Raw genomic sequence first — 18893 nt, forward strand, 5'->3', positions numbered from 1 at the left:
AAAGCTATGAATAGTAAATTGAATATCAAAGAGAATTATCGACAAATTTGAAATCTAGTGGATTAAGAAAAAGGCTTGGTTGCTGCCAAGTAGTTTCATCAGTCTCATACAAAATTATTTCATTATGAAATTGTTAAATACCCTTGTCTGTATTTTGTGACTGCAAGAACAGAATGATTGTTTTAACACCATAGCTCTAAAAAAATTATCTGTCAAGAGGGCCTCAGACACAAGATGCTTCACCTTGCTTGTAACTCAAGAGATGCAATAGTTTTGTCAATACAAATTATTAAAGATATTAAAGCTCAAAAAATTAATCAGTCAAATGAAGCTCATAAGCAGTATGTGTCTGATTACTCATCTTAATTTATAACACTTAAACAGCAGCAGAGCCTCTCAGCCACACCTGAGATTTGCGCCCCACTGAGCTAGATGCAGTGTGTAAGCTCAGTAAAGCAGGCCTTCTCTTGAAAAGTTAATCATGTAAATCAGTGCAACATAGATGTATTTGGGAGGGTGGCAGAGAGGCAAGACATGCAGCTGTCATCTACATCTTTCACAGGAGAAGCAGCAGCAGGGAGTAGCTGGGTGCCTTTCTCAGAGTGTTGCAGTGCACTCAAACTCAAATTCATAATGTGCTTGCCCAGTGCCCTTGTCACGAGGCCTGAGACTGAACATGTCTTCAAATCTGAATGCCCGCAATTTTCCTTCTAGCTGCAATTACGTACTATCTCTTAGCAAAAAAAAGAGAAATGACCATAAGTTGCCTGCTATTTGCCAGATGGGCTAAATGAAAGCAGCTTATTCTGTTTCGGAAGAACTGATCTGGACTTCTGAAAGGATGTGATGCTTATAACAATCAAATGCCAAAATACACACATACCTGTTTTGAAAATGGCTTTTTCACTGGGTAAGCTGCATCCTGTGCCATTCACAGCCATGACCCACACACTGTAGCAGTGATCTGGCTCCAGGTCCTCCAAAATGCAGTGGCTCTCCTTCACTGTCACTCTGTACTCTTCCACCAAAGCTAGGAGAACATACACACACAGAGGACATTACACTCATGTTGCACTGCTGGGGACTATGACTGTGCCTCTCAAATAACATGTGAAAAACAGTTTGTTTAAAAACAAATCCAGAAAGCATTTACCCTGACTCAGTTTTGACAGTTTGAGTTGAGTGCACTCAAATGCCATTGATGGGAAGGGGAGATTATGGCTCTCAGTTCTACTGAGGACTAGATTGAAAATTTGGGACATGCATTCAGCAGTTATGAACCCTGGTTATGAACCTGCTTTATAATGTAATAATTTCTCAAAATGGACTTCATAGCCCCTAGCTATAAATTAGATACTAGAAAAAGCCGTTAGCACACAGTACACACAAACCCACATACACAAAGACACCCATGGATCTGTGCAGAGCCAGTTGCTTATAAGGACTTTATGATCAGTCTGATCTTATTCATTATTGAATAATTTAATCCCATTTCTCAATTTCATATTTAACATCTGAAATATTTGAATGTCATTTTGAAAAAAAAATCTTTGTCAAATATGGAAATACTAGTTAGCTTTTCCTGATATTTTTTATTAGGACACACTCCCAAAGTACCTGCAGGGCCCTAAAAACTGAATGAAGTCCATGCCTTTGGGAGCTCTATTATTAGTCCCCATGAGCATCCACGGGGCAGCATGGACATATCCTCACTGAAGGTCAGGCCACTTTAATAAAAGGACACCTCAACAGTGATGTTACTGCTTCTCTGCAAACAACTGCCCTGCACTATACAGATCATGATATTTATCTTGCATTCTGGGGGACAGAAAGGAGGGGCAGAAGTGGCATTTATGTCCACTCTCCTCCACTGTCACCCACCCTTAGTTATACACATGAGGTCTTCACAGTGCCTTTTCTTTCCATGTCCTGGGCCCTCCCCTGCAGCTTGGCCTCCTCTCTGCTGACCCCAGACTCCTGCTGTCATGAGGGCAAGATCTTACTCACCCCCTGCATCTTTGCTGGCTTGCAGCTCCTCCATACAGTAGACCTGGAAGCAGTCAATGGCATCCCCATCGTTCACAGCCCAGTAGACAGCAATTGAGGTGCTGGTGGCTGAGTTTGGTTCCTGAGGTATGACAGTCGGTGTCTGTGGGGCTAAGAAGGAAAGTCTCTCATTGTTATTCAAACTCCCGCATTTTCAGCCAAAATACCTAGAGGTTTGTGAGGCAACCTGGTAACTTATTTTCACTCAGGTTGCTTATTTCCATAGAGCAATTACAGAAAGCACATGAAATATGGAATATTGGTTCAGTTTTAGAGCAACAGGTCCCCCTAAACAAGGAACAAAATAAAGTAATCGTTCTATGTTGGAATCTGTGGATTTCCCTGGCAGTCTGGACAAAATAAGATCCATTCTTAGTACTAGCAGCCCCTGCACCCAGCACAAAGCCTGTGCCCATAACTTGGCCAGCTCTTGGGGTTCTTCCCCATGGGGCAGGGCTAACGTGCAGATGAGTCATTGCATGGCTGTTCATTTCCAGCCTTCAGGAAGGAGGCTCCCAGGGCTGTGGTAATCCTGGGGACACAGAACTGCCATATAGCTCCAGCAACCCCTCTGCTTTCTCCAAGAGATCTGCTCTCTTCAGTCACAGGGAGAGCTCTCCAGCTCTGAGCTCCGCTTTGAGGTACATGTGCTGATGAAACCCTAAGAGACTCCTGATAAACTCAGGCCACCTCCTTGGAAAGTACAGAAGACGCTGAAGCCTAATGCAGGCTCCTTTGGATGACCGTCTTCTCCATTATGTGAACTTACCTTGCAGCACAGGCACCAGAGAATAGGACACAGTATGAAGAGGATGCCCATGAAACCAGAGACTGCAAGCACTTGTTTGTAGCGAAGAACATGGGATAGCTCAGTGATGGAAAACTTGAAGAACAAGAAAGGTTCCTTCAGAGACAGATGTATGTCTCTGATCCCAGAACAGTGGGAAAGGGAAAGGACCTACTACAAAGGACCTGGAAGGGTTTAATGCAGTGTGTCAAATCCACTGACACTGACAGCAGCAGAGATGTGCAAAGCAAGGCTCAACAGCACAGGGGAGCAGGAGGCTTCCTGTGGCCTTGGGTCCATGTCTGCCCAGAGGTGGACTCCTACCACAGATGCACAGCTAGGTGCTCCTGTCTGTCATGGTCATTTTGCTCACACACCCATTGGATGGAGAATCCTTGGTGCACAGTTGCACCTGAACTCTGCCCAAGCACATGAAACCCATAGGACAACTAGAAGCACCCCTCACATCTCAAAGACCTCCAAGGCTCCAGAGATCTCATATAAACTTTATCTTCTGATTGGCACAGATCTATTCCAGATGAGATATTGTTCCCCTCTGCTATTATGGTGTAAGAAAGAGGGAGGGGAGGAAAGAAACAAAAAGCCCTAAAAGATGTTCATTGTTAGAGTGATTGCAGGGAATGAAAATACATGGTTCTATTTCTTCACCCAGTAAATTTCCATATTGCATGAATTCTCAGAATCTCAGCAGAAAGCTTTCACTTTTTTCAGTTATCTTCACAGTAATGATGATGATCCCCTGTGGCACAAACAAGGCAAATGCAGATGCTGACTGTTTCCTTATGATTTATACAGAGAGCTACCAGTACAGTAGGATTACATCTGTTTCCCATTGAAATAAAAATTATCCTTCTTATTGCTAAAAACAGGCTGCATTTTGTCTTTTGACTTTCTAGAGTTGGTCAATTTAAAAATTGATTGTCTTTAGGAAGGCTTCTTTTCAGCAGACCCGGTGGGGAAACCAGCTTTTTTTTTTTTTTTTTCTGTGGGGTTGCCTAGAAACCGCTATGTAAGATCACAGAAACCCCACAAGTGCAAGATTTATTATTATGCCAAATCGGAACAGAAGCTATGTTAATGAATGAAAGTTCTGCAGAAAAAAGAAAAAAACCCCAAACTTATAGATCAAAATTCAGTTTGGTTACCTTGAGAAACATTTGATTTCTAATTTTCTTTTTCATAGTATGAAGCAAACTTTGGAAGGCAAATGATTTCAAAGCAAAGAGTTGAACTATTCAGAAATAGAACATTTATTTGTTATCAAAGTGCTGATTCCTTTGTAAATTGAGTTTAGTCAAAGAAATATTTGCACCACGAGTTTGAATAAATCATGTTTTTCAACAGAAAAGTGTGATGATTTCTCATCAGTTCATTTTTCATTGAAGCACTATGCTGTAAGGAAGTTTTTCCTTCATGCCACCTAACAGACCCCAGAAAAAAAAATAATCCCAAATGTTTTATGGATATTTACTCCTTTCCAATGTAATGAGTAATAACGTTTCTTTGGCTGTGTGGATTGCAGAAAGAGAGTAGTTACTTTCCTCTGCGACACTAATGGAAGATTGTTACAATCGACAAAGGTCCTGGCCTTCTGATATAAAAGGGCAGGACTCATGACAAGCTTTGGAAATAACAATTTTTCCATTTTTAAATTATTCCCACTCTTCTTGTGTCAAAACTTGGGTTCTAGTATGCTCAACGACACTCTGAAAGGTCTTTTTTTGTTTATGCACTTGTTAATGGGGATGGTTTACATGAAAAGAGGAAGGATTTGAGGGAAAATAACTTTTCGTTAGTGGATATGGAACATTTGGAAATGGAGTCTTTGGAAGAAAGATGTTTCTAGAGTGGTGAAAACAAAGATCTGTGAAATTGTTCAGTAAAAGTCTATACTTTTTGAAAGCAAAATGTGTGCACTGGAGAAATGGCAAATTCACATGTATTTCATCAAATGGCTTCAGTCAGAAAATATTCTGAGAGTGTCTGACATTTACCTCCAGTATGTGATAAATGATGGACTCAAGGTGTTTGAGTCAAAATAAAGTTTTGCGTAGGCATTTACCTCTGTTTGCCTTCAGTAAAGGTGTAATCTTGGAGGAGAAAAAAACCTCAAAATTGTCTATTGTTCAACAAACTAAAAATCACAATAACAATGGGGATACTTGGTGATGGAAGTGAGGAATGAAAACCAAGTACTTAGAAAGAGAAAGAGAAGAAAGTATGAAGGATGGGGCATTTCAAAGATTGCTTTGTAGTGGACAGTCATTCATTTCCAGTTTGTCAAACTGGTCTAGAGCCATTTGGTGGTGTTCAGCAGACACATTGGCTAATGCAAATCAAACTGAAAAGTGATCTCAGCAGCTTAGAGAAAAACATGCTGGAGTGACTTGTGAGGAAAGGAAATAGCATAGCAAAATGTTTATGTCCTCCTGGGTGACCTTGCCCATCAGCAGCACCCCAGAGGGAAAGAATGTTTGCACCCATGGGACTGCAAGAGTAGGTTTTAGAACTAAACAAGGACACATTGCACGTGTGCACCACTAAGTTAACTCTGACCAACAGTGGGTTACAAAAAAGATCTTTTAATCTGATTTTCCCCCAGAATGACACCAAGGTAACGTTGCTTGCAGAAGTGCCTGACCAACTTCACCTGAGAAGGCTGAAGTGCTGCACACAAATTCATACAAATCTGATGAGGTCGTTAAGGCCTCAGAAATATTCAGGTCTAATAAATGCAGTGATGTGGAGAAGAGAGAGGATCTCTCAAAGTGACACTCCTGAGTGCACTCAGCTCTTATGAGACACTGGAGAGTCTGTACAAGAGAGCACTTAGCCAATATCCCATTATGCACCTGAAAATCCAGACAGGAAACAAAGTACTTTAGGGAAATTGATAATCTACTTCCAGTGCTCGGGGACCAAACACGTGAGAAAGAGGCTTCACTAGAAAAGCCAGAGTGGACTGTGATGGCGATGATGCATGTGGCAGTGAATGGGAGGTGAAAAAGCTGGGCAGCAGGATGCAAACATTCTCTTGAGAAAGAAACACTGGAGAGAGACCCTGTTGTGAGGAAAATGCATCCACAAATTGTTGCTGACAAGCACTTCACTGACAGCAGTCAAGATACAGATAATTTCTATAGGTGTATGTACAGGCAGAGCAGGCAGCCCACACAGATAGGACACAAAATATCAGATAGAGATGAATAAACTTCTTTATCATGTGCAGTTTTCATAGCTGTCCTCAGAAGCAGGGACAGTTTTCACTTTCCCTTCGTATCCTGTGGGGGACATGTGCCTCATGTGCCTCCCAGGAACCTCGGCCATCAGTCAACCCCTTGCTCTCCTCCCTACACAAGTGATGCTGGTGCAGCCCCCCTTGGAGGAAGAGAGCTCAGGATACTCTAGGACAGGCTCTTCTATCCCCATCTGCAAGTGAATAGCAATAACTTTAGCCGGAGGAGATTCACAGATAGAGACCTGCTGGTAGTCTGATATGATGCAAGAATCCCCCAGTTTAGCACTTCTCTCTCTGCTGCTGTGTCCTACTATAAGCCAAACACTTGTGCACAATTAGACTTCATTTTACATTCAACTCTGATTGCTAATTACATGGTTTGCAAATTTATACTTCTCAAATAGATTCTGTTTTTAGCTTCCTCAAATTTCCAAAGCGTTGCCAAAATGTTAGTTTTTGTAAAGATGATATTCAGAGATTCTTACCAGCCACATGTTTTAAGGAGTCCTGGTTGCTTTGTCCTGGACTATCTGCGTAGTGCTCAAACAGGGAAAAAGCACTGGGCAACTTTTCTAAGGAGAGGGTGGTATCCATTGCGCAAAGTAACCTATTTGGAAGAAAACACATAGCTGTTTGTATAGATTCTTTGTAACACCACATAGTTTTCCAAAGGCCAGAACAAAGACCATGCAACATACTCAAGTATTTCCCATGAACTTGAGGACCACATGCAACGAGAAGCTGTTTTCTTGATTTTGAACATTTAGAGCATACTGTGATTTCAGATCATGAGCACAGTCAAAGTGCTGTGCATATGATCTGTATGTGCTTAACCCATGAGAATGTCAGGATTTGAAGTTCACAGCAAGACTTCCAGGAGCATGGGGCTTAGGACTTACTAACATGGACTTACTGCCTTTAAAGGTTACAAACTTTGGAGCTAAATTACAGCAGCTGACTCCAAACATGTAATGTAAAGCAGCTGCTTGTGACAAGTGAAAAAAACACATGAGGAGGAAGATAGATCTCACTTAATTAGCCCATATTTGCTGAGTTCACTATAGGAAGAAAAACCAACATATTTTTAACTGTGAGGCAGAAGCAGCTTCAAGGAAATGAAAGATTATTTTTTTCAAGGCCACTGAATATTACCTTTCCCCCCTTTTTTTTCACACTGAAGTAATTGATTCTGCATAATCTTAATAAAGCATAACAAATATAAAATACACTTTCATTAGAAAAACATGCATTGTTATATAGTTTTATTCTTAGTGGTTTTTAGCAGGTCAGGTATTCTCAAAGCAAAATAATTACCATGCACAAACCAGAATAAACCTACGTTTAGTGTGTCAGTAAACAAGTAAAGACCAAGTATACAGAAAGCTTTGGAAAATTGTTTTGTCCCATTATGCCTGCTCTATTCTTATGCAATAAACTACATGCAGATATATGTGGCTAGACTCACAGATTTTGATTTACAACAGGAGAGACCAAATTTATAGCCCTAATTCTGCAGATTAATAGAAACTATCAAGGGGTGTTTGGCACATTCTTTTCAGACCACTGACCTGGGTTTGTAAGTTGACTGCAAACTGGAACCCTTGTGTCATTGTTATACCCCAGTCCATGTCATCACATATATTGCTGTGATGGCTGAGGCAGCAATGACAAGGACATGTCTGATAGGCACTGTACAATACTCAGGACCTTTGGGCAAAGTCAGTGGTGGTGATGTCAGAAAAGCAGATTTAGAGGCTTGCATAGGAGCAGCCTGGAGCCAGCCTGTCTGAATATCTGTAGTTCACCTTGGAAAACTTACTGGTGAAATACAGGCTTATATTTTCTGATAAAGGATGTGCCTTACCAAAATGACTCCCTTGAGGAAATCACACATTGCAGAAAGGTGTTTGTGACTGTATGCATTTACTGGTTTGTGAAGGTGGGCCAGGATGCAGCTGTGATGAGGCATCATCCTTGTGTGGCAAACATCCTGAATCAGGCTGTGTCAAGGAAGAGGTGTGTGAAAACATCAGTCCATAGTCCTGGTAAGACTTGGAAAGCTACTTAATTTTTTATTTTTTTTTTCCCTGAAATTGTACTCAGAAATACAGTCCAACAACCCCAGCCTTTTGAATGACATTTTGCATTATAACCTTCCAGAGACCAGGTAATACAGAACCAGTCTAGTGAAAAAAGAACACAACACTGATGTGTAAGAGATGGAAGCACGGCCAGAACTGGTTTTAGTATAGTTGTGTATAATAACTATAAGGAAAATCTTATTAAAAATATCTGTGTGGAGATTTAAAATAGAGCTGGCATTTAAAAATGCTATTTGTTTAATTCATGTATTGCAGAACACATGCAAAATGCTTCAAAACTAGTCAGTTACAGCAACAAGTATAAAACCCATAAAAACTATATTAGCAATGTGTTTTCAAAGCTCGCAAATACTAAATGAAGCATCCAGCGTGCTAGGCCTAATACTCACTACAGTGCAGTTAACCCATATTTAATATACCTTTTATTTAATTCTTTAGATGACTAGAGAAGGAAAAAGAAAATTTATTAACAGTTTTCAAAACCCTGAAAATGTTGAAGAACCACTCATCAAACAGTCTTGCTTCTCTCGCCGTGCATAAAATGCACACAGGTATATTGATTTGATGGTGTCTGTGATGCTGCTTATTCATGCCAGCAGAAAATTTGAATCCTTAAGAATATTCCACTTCAAAGCTCTGGCTCAGCAGGCTATTAGAGTCTAAATCTGGTTTTAAGATCCTGAGGGGTCAATATTCAATATTCAGGTTTAAAGATGGGAGTATGGTCAAATACCTTCTTAAACCAAGGCTTTTACAGGGAAGAAATCACCTGCACATTAAGAACACTTCAATTCAAATTCTGTCTGAAATCTCCATCAGAACTTTTTACTAATAGAAGTTGGGTGAGATTTATACTCATGGAGTGAGAGTTTCTTCCATGCTCCATGAAACTTCAGCTAACATTTTCTGGCTCATGGACAGAAAAGTTTATGCCCTTTATCACTGACAGAAACAGACTGGGAATCTAATAATGATAACAACCAAAAAAAGAATTTTAGAATACAAAATTATCTTTTTGCCAAACCACTGATCCAGTACCTCACAAAGTTCAGGAAAATAAGCTATACTTTTCATCCACCCCAAAACAGCTGATCTACCACAACATTCACTTGATTACAAGATACTAAGACATTATGCAGCTTGGAGCAGAGGAGAAAGCACAATATTGCTCCACCATTTCTGGTACTGCTGGTATATGGGCTGGGGGCTTGTACTTGGAAAGCAGTTTTATTTTGCATGAATAATCAGTCTTTAGACAGTAATTTTAATTTTTAATTTCTTCCCAGCACAGTTTCTCTGCAACTTCCAGACTGTGTGGTAATTCTGTAACAGGAGAAGATTATAATCACAGAAGTCCCATCCCCTTCGAGACTGCTGAGAAGACTTTTAGACGCGAAAGTGCCAGGACAAGCCTTGCAGCACAGGAATAATCCTGGAGGATCAGGCCATTGATGGTTAACCAGCAACACCCTCTGAAACCAGCTTGTGACTGTATGAACTAGGTAATTACAGTCATGCAGATTCACAAGGAGTAGTTTTTATGTCCGGAAAGGACTATAACAGACATGCACTTCAAATGCACATTCCTACACCTCACCCATTGCCATGGTTTAACCCTCACCAGCAGCTAAGCACCACACAGCCACTCCCTGTTTTTCAGCATTCAGCATTTATCACAGCCTCAGTAAACCACACAAACCCCACAACCCAACAACTCTGCTTCAAACAAGCCCTTCAATTACACTTTCCTGATTCACCTTATTTTTTTTTTCATAAAGTACCTTTTACTCTAACATTTCATACTCCTCAGTTGAAAATTAATTCTATATAAATTATCAATCCATCTCTCAGCCTCTCTTCACTAAAAAGAACCATTTTAATGGCACAAGTCAAATTTTCATCCTGTGCATCATCTTTGCAATTCTTTCTGAGCCTTCACATGACAAAAGCAAATGATCTCTCCATTTCAGAGTGGAATAGCTGAGCTTGCAGGATCTAGCTATATTTAAAAATAAAAAGGAAGGGAAACAATTCATTCTTAGTCTAGGTATGGTAAAAGTGATTTCCTAACTAGTATCACAAAAGCTACAGTATGAAAGCCATTTTTACTTACATTTAGGAAAACAAATCCATCGAGCTCTTCCATTTCTTTTACTGTTGTCTCCAAAGTTTCCTTTGCTGCATCAACAGTTTGCTGGAAGTTAACCATCTGCTCATAGAGGTACTCCATTTTCATCTTCTTCACTTCCTCAAAGTTCTCTGATTTCTCATCATACTGTGCTACCATTTTCTTAAGCATCTCTTCATTCTGCTTTTCTAATAACTCTGCATTTTTCTTACAATTTTCCTGCAAAATAAAAACAGATGTAAATTGATCTGCAGAATAAAATTACAACATTTGACAAATACACAGCAATTCTCAATTAGCCATACATGAGCCATCCACCAGACGCTTTCTGGCATCCTGGCAATAAGAGAACATTATTTCTGTAAGCATCTCATCTGGAAGAAATAACACTAGAGAAGTACATGAAAAACAATGACAGATTTTGTTTTGTTTTGTTTTTTCAGTTTTTGTTTGGTTTGGGGTTTTTTACTGTTACTGTTTAAAATTAAACTTCTGTATTTAAGCACTGAGTCAGGAAGTCTGACTATAAAATAGCTAAAAATCGGTACTTTAGACAGAAATTAATACAGTCCTCTAGGCTTAAGAACTTGAGCATTAACAACTTCAGACATTGGGCAACTCATTTAAATGCTTCACACAGTATTCTGAATGAAGACACAAGCAATGTGAGTTTTTTATAAGCATAAACAAAATTAATGGAACTTTTTCCCCCAGTGGTTGGCAGTCACATATTCTACTTTGCAATAACATGCAAAAGAAAGCAATCTTTTTCTTCCCCTGAAGATAACACTTTCCAGTGGGAGAAGCCAATCTGAGGACTGGAGAAACAACTCATTTTAGTGGAAACAATGACATTCCAAAACAAGGCAAGCATATTTTTAGAAGTAATTTTGTAGAAGGAAAGAAAATGAGTGTGATAATCACTGGACTTACCTCAACAGAGTTAAATAGCGATTCAATATCACCCACAAACTCTTCAATCTTCATTGACTTTTCTTCCAGTGCTATTAGCAATTCACTTAACTGGTCCTGAAATTTAAAATATTTCAGTAACATAAGCATGTTATTTTATAAACTTTTACATGCAACTTTTTTTAGGTGAGTATTTTCACTTTGCCGTGAGCCAGCCATCGGAACAATTGCTAAATTAAGTTCAAGTATCGCCCTGGCTACAAAGACAAGCACAGAAATAGCAGCTGGAACAGTCACAAAACTGTTTCCAAACCAAAAAAAGTGAGCTCAGTTCAACAAGGTGCTGAATGTCAATACAAGTTGTTGAAAGTTACAAATTCCAGTGCAGCTGTGCTAGAGACTAAGGGTGCTTCAGAGCCTCATGAGGGTCCTCAAGAGATCACAGGAACATAAACAAGAAGATAATGCAGGTAATTATGAGGCTAGATTATGTTTTTTTTAATCAGAATTTTAAAGACATTGCCTATAAACCAGAACCCACCAGAATCTGTGGTTGAATTAGATGCATAAAGAAAAGCAGTCCATAGTACAACAATTATTAGAGATGACTCTGAACTTTTTCTTAGTCCTTCTTGACCTTTTGTGAAAGCAAGCTGGCCATCTGCTCAGGTGCAATTTATGATTTATAAGAATACTTTTGTTTAACTAGCTGGCATAAATGTACAAGGAAGGTTAACTTCTTTGGTAACAGCTTCTTATTATGGCAAACTTCTACAGCTAGGTCTGTTGAAAACTAGCAGATGAGGTTCCATTAATTATAAATGTCACATTGAACTGTACAACTGGAACCTCACTTTATAAATACTTAGGGCTAATCACCAAGGTTCAGAGGCAAACTTCTGTTTGTCAAGATAACCTATAAAATCTGACAGATGTCATCATAACTCATTTCATTTACTGCAAAGCTATAATCCTACAGTTAAAATTCAGTTGACGAGTATTTTGTTATCTTTATGTTTTCTCAGTAATCATGAACAGAAGTAACAAGAAATGTACAAATACCATCTCAGAGTAACCTGAGCCCTGAGTGCTGGAAATCACGTGAAGCCGAACCTGTGTTGTGGCCAGCTTTAGTACTGGCTGTGCTCCACAGCCAGGAAGAGATATCATGGGATGTTTATTTGCAGCTTAACTTGACTCACTACAATGCAGGTACATTCGAGGGGTGGCTAGGCCTGTGACTTTATTACTGACTTACCAGTGGCTAATTATCACTTCTAAGTCAAGCATGAATGGCCATATATAAAAGGCAACTCTGCTGTCATGGATACAGCTTGTAAATATGGTTATTTGAAACTGCCACATTGACTCCTCCTGTTTTGAATTCATATTTTTTACACATGAATGAACATAAAGATAACATAAATACTATCGATACAAGCCCTTCTGTAATTTTAGTGAAATTATACAAAAATCTGTGTTACCATCAACCAAACGTGTCAGGAAAGAGACCTCACTTTTCAGATACTGGGGTGAAATTAAATAGCTGGTAAACAAGAAAGGAACATTTGTATATTTGTACCTGAACGAATCTGATACGGGAAAAGTGAAATATCACATGCACACTGTTTTCACAAGAACTGCTATTTAATGAAGAATAGCTTTGCAGGAATGAAAGCATTTTCACTAATATTTATAGCAAAGGACAAGGCTATTGAAATGGAGGGTATTTTGCCTGTCTTTTAGAGTGGTAGAGCTTAGAGATAGGGGAAAGAAATAGGTTTTGTCTCACCTGTGCTACAGCTAAAACACTATTGGCAGAAAAGAACATGAACTGAACAGCAAATGAGGATGGTGTTTCAACAGAACTGTGTAACTTATCTAACATCTCTGAGCAACCAATACAAGTAACTAGGACAGGGAATATTTATGATGATAATGGCTCCATCCTGGTTTGAGCAGTAGCAGTCATTTTTCTCCTTCTTGGTAGCCGGTGCAGTGCTGTGGTTTGACTTTCGGGCTGAGAATGGTTGCTGGTAGCAAGTATGTTTTGAGTTGCTGCTCAAATGTTTGGTTTGTCCGAGGCCTTTTCTGAGCTCATGCTCTGCCAGGGAGGAGGGGAGGCCAGGAGGAAGGAGAGACAGGACACCTGACCCAGGCTAGCCAAAGAGGTATTCCATACCATAGCACATCATACCCAGGATGTAGCCGGGAGAGACCCAGAAGGGCTGGAGCTCTGGGGGGATGGAGGAGGTATCGGTCGGTGCTTGGTCGGGGAGGGTGGGGTGAGTTATGGGTCGGTGGCTGGTGAGGTGTTGTATTCTCTTCACTTGTTATTGGCTTTATCATTATTATTTGTAGTAGTAGTAGCAGTAGTGATTTGTGTTATGCCTTAGTTATTAAACTGTGCCTATCTCAATCCGTGGGGGCTACATTCTTTGGATTCTCCTTCCTAACTCTCCAGGAGTTGGGGGAGTGAGGTGGGGGAGTGAGTGAATGAGCTGTGTGTGGACTTGGTTTAAACCACGACACCCCCATATATGGAGGTTTCTCTACCTTGTCAGGTGAAAAGAATGGTGTTTACTAAAATTATCTTCTCATAAAAACAACACTTTTTCTCCCCCTACACACAGAAACCAGAACAAACTTACACAGGTGAGAAGGCTAAAAGGTGGGAAGTCTGGTAACAGCTACATATAAACAAAGTCATTCAAATTTCTGAACAAATAAAAATACCAACTTACCAATCTTAGGACTCTTGAGAATACCTTAATAGGATAGTCTCCCTTCAAGTTCTCTAACACATCTTTAGGAACAGTTTTTGTTTTGTAGATATTGTGACTTAGACTCTGAACTGCTCTCTAAAATTTCTGCCCTGAAAACACAGGAGGTCTGGAGAAATTTGCCTCAGTATCTCCTTCCCTCACCCAAATTAATTTTTACCTTCATCTTGGCTGCAGCATCATCTAGTGTTGTAACCTCATGGTCTTTATGTTCTCCAAAAAGCTTGTCAATAGCAGATATTGGATATTTGCAGTGGTAACAATATGTGTCTGCTTGCACTTTCTTTAGTTCTCTTTGTGGGCTTTCAACTTGAGGAATGCTTGTTGCTGATTTTTCAGGATACATCACCACAAAGCCTGAATCTTCAAGTTCAACAGGTGTTCTTTCCTCTGGTTCATCAACAAATTCATAACTATCACCAGCATGCTCAAAGGAGTCCCTGTCTTCAAACAATAGCTCTTCATGTGTTAATTGAGATGATATTTCATCTTGCAGAAGTTCTTCTTGTGTAATTACATCATAGTCCATTGACTCAGCAAGATCTTCATAAACGTCAGGGTGTTGCTCCTCTCTTTGCTGAATGTCTGGCTTCTCTGTTTGCTGAATGGTAGGGACACAGGAAAGATTTTCTTGAGTGTATTGATCATCTTCACTATCTTCAACAGGAGCCCTGACATATGGGACATGTTTTTCCATTTGAGGAACTGCTGTTATGTTGTGCTGTTGATGCTGCTTATTACCAGCTTCTTGATATGTAGCTCCCTGATAATCTGCTGGTTGATCATACACTTGACTTGATTGCTCTGGCAGCTCCTCAGTTGTTTCTACAGGTACATTTTCTTCTTCTCTTTGTTCACTCATGTCAGTTCTTGCACCTGAAAGAACTACATTCCTTCCAAAAGGAATGGCATGCATTGGTTTGCAAATTGTTGCTTTAATGTCACTGTCAAGCTGGACTTTCCCTCTCTCCACAACACTTGTTTCAGGCAGAACCTCAGTTCTGACATGCTCAGAATTACCAGGACCCTGTTTTTGTTTGTCCTCAGGAATCTGAACTGAAATTCCTCCACTAAAGGATTCATCCTCTGGCATCTGATCTTTTTCAGGTCCTGTGGCCTTGCTTGGAATTTCATCTTTAAGTATGTATTTTTCAAAATATATTCCTGTTCCATCATCTGTGTCTGAATTTCTACTAGGGAAAGATGCATTAGAATTACCACTTTCCTCATCAGAGGGAGTCTCATCCTTTGTCTTTTCTCCTACTGCTTCTGCATAGAGGTCCTTATATAAAAATGACAGAGCAGGCGGCTCCTCTAGAAGCTCTGGATTAACTGCAGCAACAGTGGTAGGGAACAACAGAGATCTCTCTAGCACCCCTTCTTCTGAATCGAAGAGCGGGGTCCCTGGTGACTTCCGTTCATCTTCTAAAGTTGTAGCACTTTTGCTGCTAGTATCATTTGATTTCTGTAGAGGTAAAGGACTTGAAACATCTGCATAAGACTGAATTTTGCTTTCTCCTTTCGTTGTACCATAGAAGACTTCATCCAGATCCTCAAGTAAGGAAAACTCCTCTTCCAAAGTATCTCCCTTAGTGCTTTCCTTAAAAGACGTGGTTTCTTCCACAGCTTCATTAGGATCTTCTGTCACAGGAAACAAAGATCTTGGTCTTTCAAAATGTGGCTTAATTGGAGATTTGTCATCAATCAAAGTATATTTTTCAAAATAATCCATATCAGCCATACCATTATTAGGATCCAACACTGCATAATCATTGTTTTCTGGCAACATGGGATTTTCTTGTGTTTCTTCAGTTTCTTCAACATCATCATTTTTTACCAATTCTTTTAGCTCATGGCTTGCAGGTTTTCCCAACGCTGAACTTTCTGAAACTTCTGTGGTTGCTCCAGAAGCTTGGGCTCTATGGCTATCATCAGCCACTTTTCTTTTAAATGAAGGATTTGTTTCTAAGTATTCTAGTTTATCTGGCATGTATTTACTTTCTTCTTGATCCACAGAAGAAATATGTGTAGGAACATGAATATTGAGTATTTCATAACCTTCTGAAATGATATTGAATAAATCTTTTTGTTCAGTAGTCTCTGGAGCATGCCAACTGCCTTCTAAAACACTTGCTTGCTCTGTTTCTTCCTCTTCTCCTTTCAGGTAATGTTCAGGCACTTCAGATACAATATCTGCCTCTGGATGTTTCATTGCTTCCATTTTTGCTGGGTTTCCAGCACTATTTTCATGCTCTAGAACTTTATCTGGAGCTGGATTATCTCCTACCAGAAATGGTAGATCATATTTCTGTGTTCTGTGATTAGTGTCTGAGGACATTCCAGAGGAAATTGCACCTGACACTGAACTAGAAACTCTAAACATATGTCCTGTATTCTTTGTAGCACCATGAACTGTAAGTTCTGTGCAACTTCCAGCTGGGAATTGTTTCAAACCAAGATCAGAAGTTTCATTTGGAGAGAGCTGATCTTCTCTCCTGTCTATTTCTGCAGCTCTTACTGGACTAATTGAGCGAGCCTTCAACTCTTCTGCCAGCCAGTAAGCTAGTGCAAAGGATGGAGTATCTGGCTCCTGCTTTTCATCAGAACTAGAGCTAATGGACTTCCTCTCTGCTGAAGAAAGGCTTCCCTCATAATAATGTTGAGTTTTATGTGTCACAGTTTCATTCACAAGATCTGATGAAGCAGCTCCCAGATGCTCTAAGGACGCATGCTTTTGGTCTGCAAAATATTGTTGCATTTCATGTCTATATTCTCCTTCAGTATAAATGCCTGAAACTGTGTTAGATTGCTTTCCAAGCATGCCTACTACATCAGATAAAGATGGAATAGTTTGTTTCTCTTCATCATCAGTGAAAGCCACTGATACTGACTTTTCAGGTGATGTTTGAAAAGGTACAAATGACTCTGATATCACTGCTTGCTTGTCTGCTACAGCAGTTACGTTTGACTTTGCTGTCACCAACCTTGGCACTGTCCGCACATCAGGTTGAATTTCTTGCTTATCTTGCTCAGTAGGGAATTCAGGGGGATTTATTAGCTGCTCTGATGACAAATATTTTGGGTCCAACAAACTATCTTGAGGTTGTTGCTCATCTTGGCCTTTTGTGTGTGTTAGAGATGTATTCTCCAACTGCACTGTCTGCAGGCTTGATGGTTTAGGTGAATAGAGCAGAGTTTTCTGCAATTCTTTTTCATCATGTGGTGGAATTACATGTTTATACTCTAATTGTGCAGACTGTGAAATAACTGGCTGCATGCTTTGCTTCTCTTGTTCAGCAAGGGACAATGTGGGAACCAAATACTCAGAGGCTGGTTTTGAATAAGGTGGAATTTCTTGCTGGGATGTTTCTTGAGCTGAATAAAATGGAACTGGAGGTCCAGACTCCATTTTTGAAGGTACAGTTATATAATCTTGACTTTCTAGAGTTTCTGTTTTATCTGTAGAGTATGGTAAATTTAACTGTTCAGATTCTATTTCCATAGATGTATGGAAGTAATGTGGAGTCTGTGCTTTCTCCATTTCAGGTAAATTTACATGCTCAGCCTCTGAATGTGCAGCCAAAGGCAAATGTTGTTCATTTTTTATATTCTCTGTTTCTCTTCTTGCAAAGAAGAAGCCTGATTCAGGCTGAGCAGTTTCTGACTGCTCTGTTTTACAATGGGTGTAAGATAAATCTAAGTGTTTGGGAGACAGGCCTCCAGTTACAGATGAAGACTTTGGACTTGCTTCTGGTTTTGTTTCAGAGACAGAATGTGAAACACCCAAAGACACTGTCTGTTCAGTAAGAGATGAATACAGATGAATTTTTTGACTCTCTGCTTCCTCAGTGTAAAAGGAGAAATCTTGTTGTTCAGTTCCCAGCTGAGCAGTTAGAGATGAAGTAGGCCCACTGTCTTGCTTCTCTGAATGTCCTGCTCTCAGTAGGGCCATTTCATGCTTTTCTACTTTGTCAGTAGAACTTAATAAATCTGATCGCTCAAAGTCAAGTTTTGCAGTTTCGAGCTCTTTAATGCTGCCAGAGGTATGTGATACAGAAGTTTCTTCTGGTTGCTCTGTTTCAACAACAGAGTACTGCAAATTAATGCTCTGCAGTTCAGTTTGGGCCCCATCCCTCTGCTCTGTTTTACCTGTGAAATATGGTGTCTTTGGATGTTCCAGCTGGGCAGTATGTGGTTGCTCTTCTTTGCCATAGGAGTAAAATAAATCTGGTGGTTTCATTCCATGAGTTTCTTCCTTGCCAAGAGAATATGAGAAATCTGGACATTCTGATTTTAGTCCTGGTTGTGACTGCTCTGATTTTCCTGTGGAATATGAAAGATCAGAAGGTACAAACCCTCCTTGTGTGGTTTCCTGTTCTTCTGGTTTGGCAAGGAAATGTGACAAACCTGGTTGCACTAAGTCTAGCTGTGAAGCTGGTTTTTGCTTTTCTTCACCAAGGGACTGCAAAAAGTCAGACTGGGCCATTCTCTTTTCCTCTACTTTGCTAAAGGACTCCAAAAGCTCTTGCTGTTGCAGTACTTCTTGACAAGGTTTCGAGTGCTCTGAATTGCCAGCTGGATAGGATATATCCATTTCTTCCACCTTTGGTTGCTCAATTTCATGGCACTCCTGTTGACCAATAGAATATGACACATCTGGATAGTTTGATTTCTGATGTGTAGCTTTCTCTTCTGTTCCTCTAACAGGATAAGATAGCTCTGGATGCCACAATTCTGTTGATACCATTTCTTGTTCTCTTTTGCCAGAAAAATGCAATGAGCTTGTATGTTTCAGTTCACCTTGCTCAATTTGGATTTCATCTGTTTTACCAAAGGTGTATGTTAAATCTTGTTGTTCTAAGCCCATTTGTGTTGC

The 18893-nt window shown here is 39.9% G+C and overlaps 1 protein-coding gene across 1 annotated transcript in view; it reads right to left on the reverse strand.

Annotated features, from left to right (window-relative positions):
• CMYA5 (cardiomyopathy associated 5) overlaps positions 1-18893 on the reverse strand; it is a 47070-nt gene that overhangs the window by 13766 nt on the left and 14411 nt on the right. Inside the window, exons 3-9 of the mRNA XM_005151895.3 lie at positions 14178-18874; positions 11256-11351; positions 10308-10541; positions 8614-8636; positions 6578-6699; positions 2008-2157; positions 884-1030 (exon numbers count right to left, since the gene is read on the reverse strand). Coding sequence (XP_005151952.2) covers positions 884-1030; positions 2008-2157; positions 6578-6699; positions 8614-8636; positions 10308-10541; positions 11256-11351; positions 14178-18874 — 5469 coding nt within the window. The remainder of the gene's footprint in view (positions 1-883; positions 1031-2007; positions 2158-6577; positions 6700-8613; positions 8637-10307; positions 10542-11255; positions 11352-14177; positions 18875-18893) is intronic.

The sequence above is a fragment of the Melopsittacus undulatus genome, chromosome Z (assembly GCF_012275295.1).
Source record: "Melopsittacus undulatus isolate bMelUnd1 chromosome Z, bMelUnd1.mat.Z, whole genome shotgun sequence".
Lineage (NCBI taxonomy): Eukaryota > Metazoa > Chordata > Aves > Psittaciformes > Psittaculidae > Melopsittacus > Melopsittacus undulatus.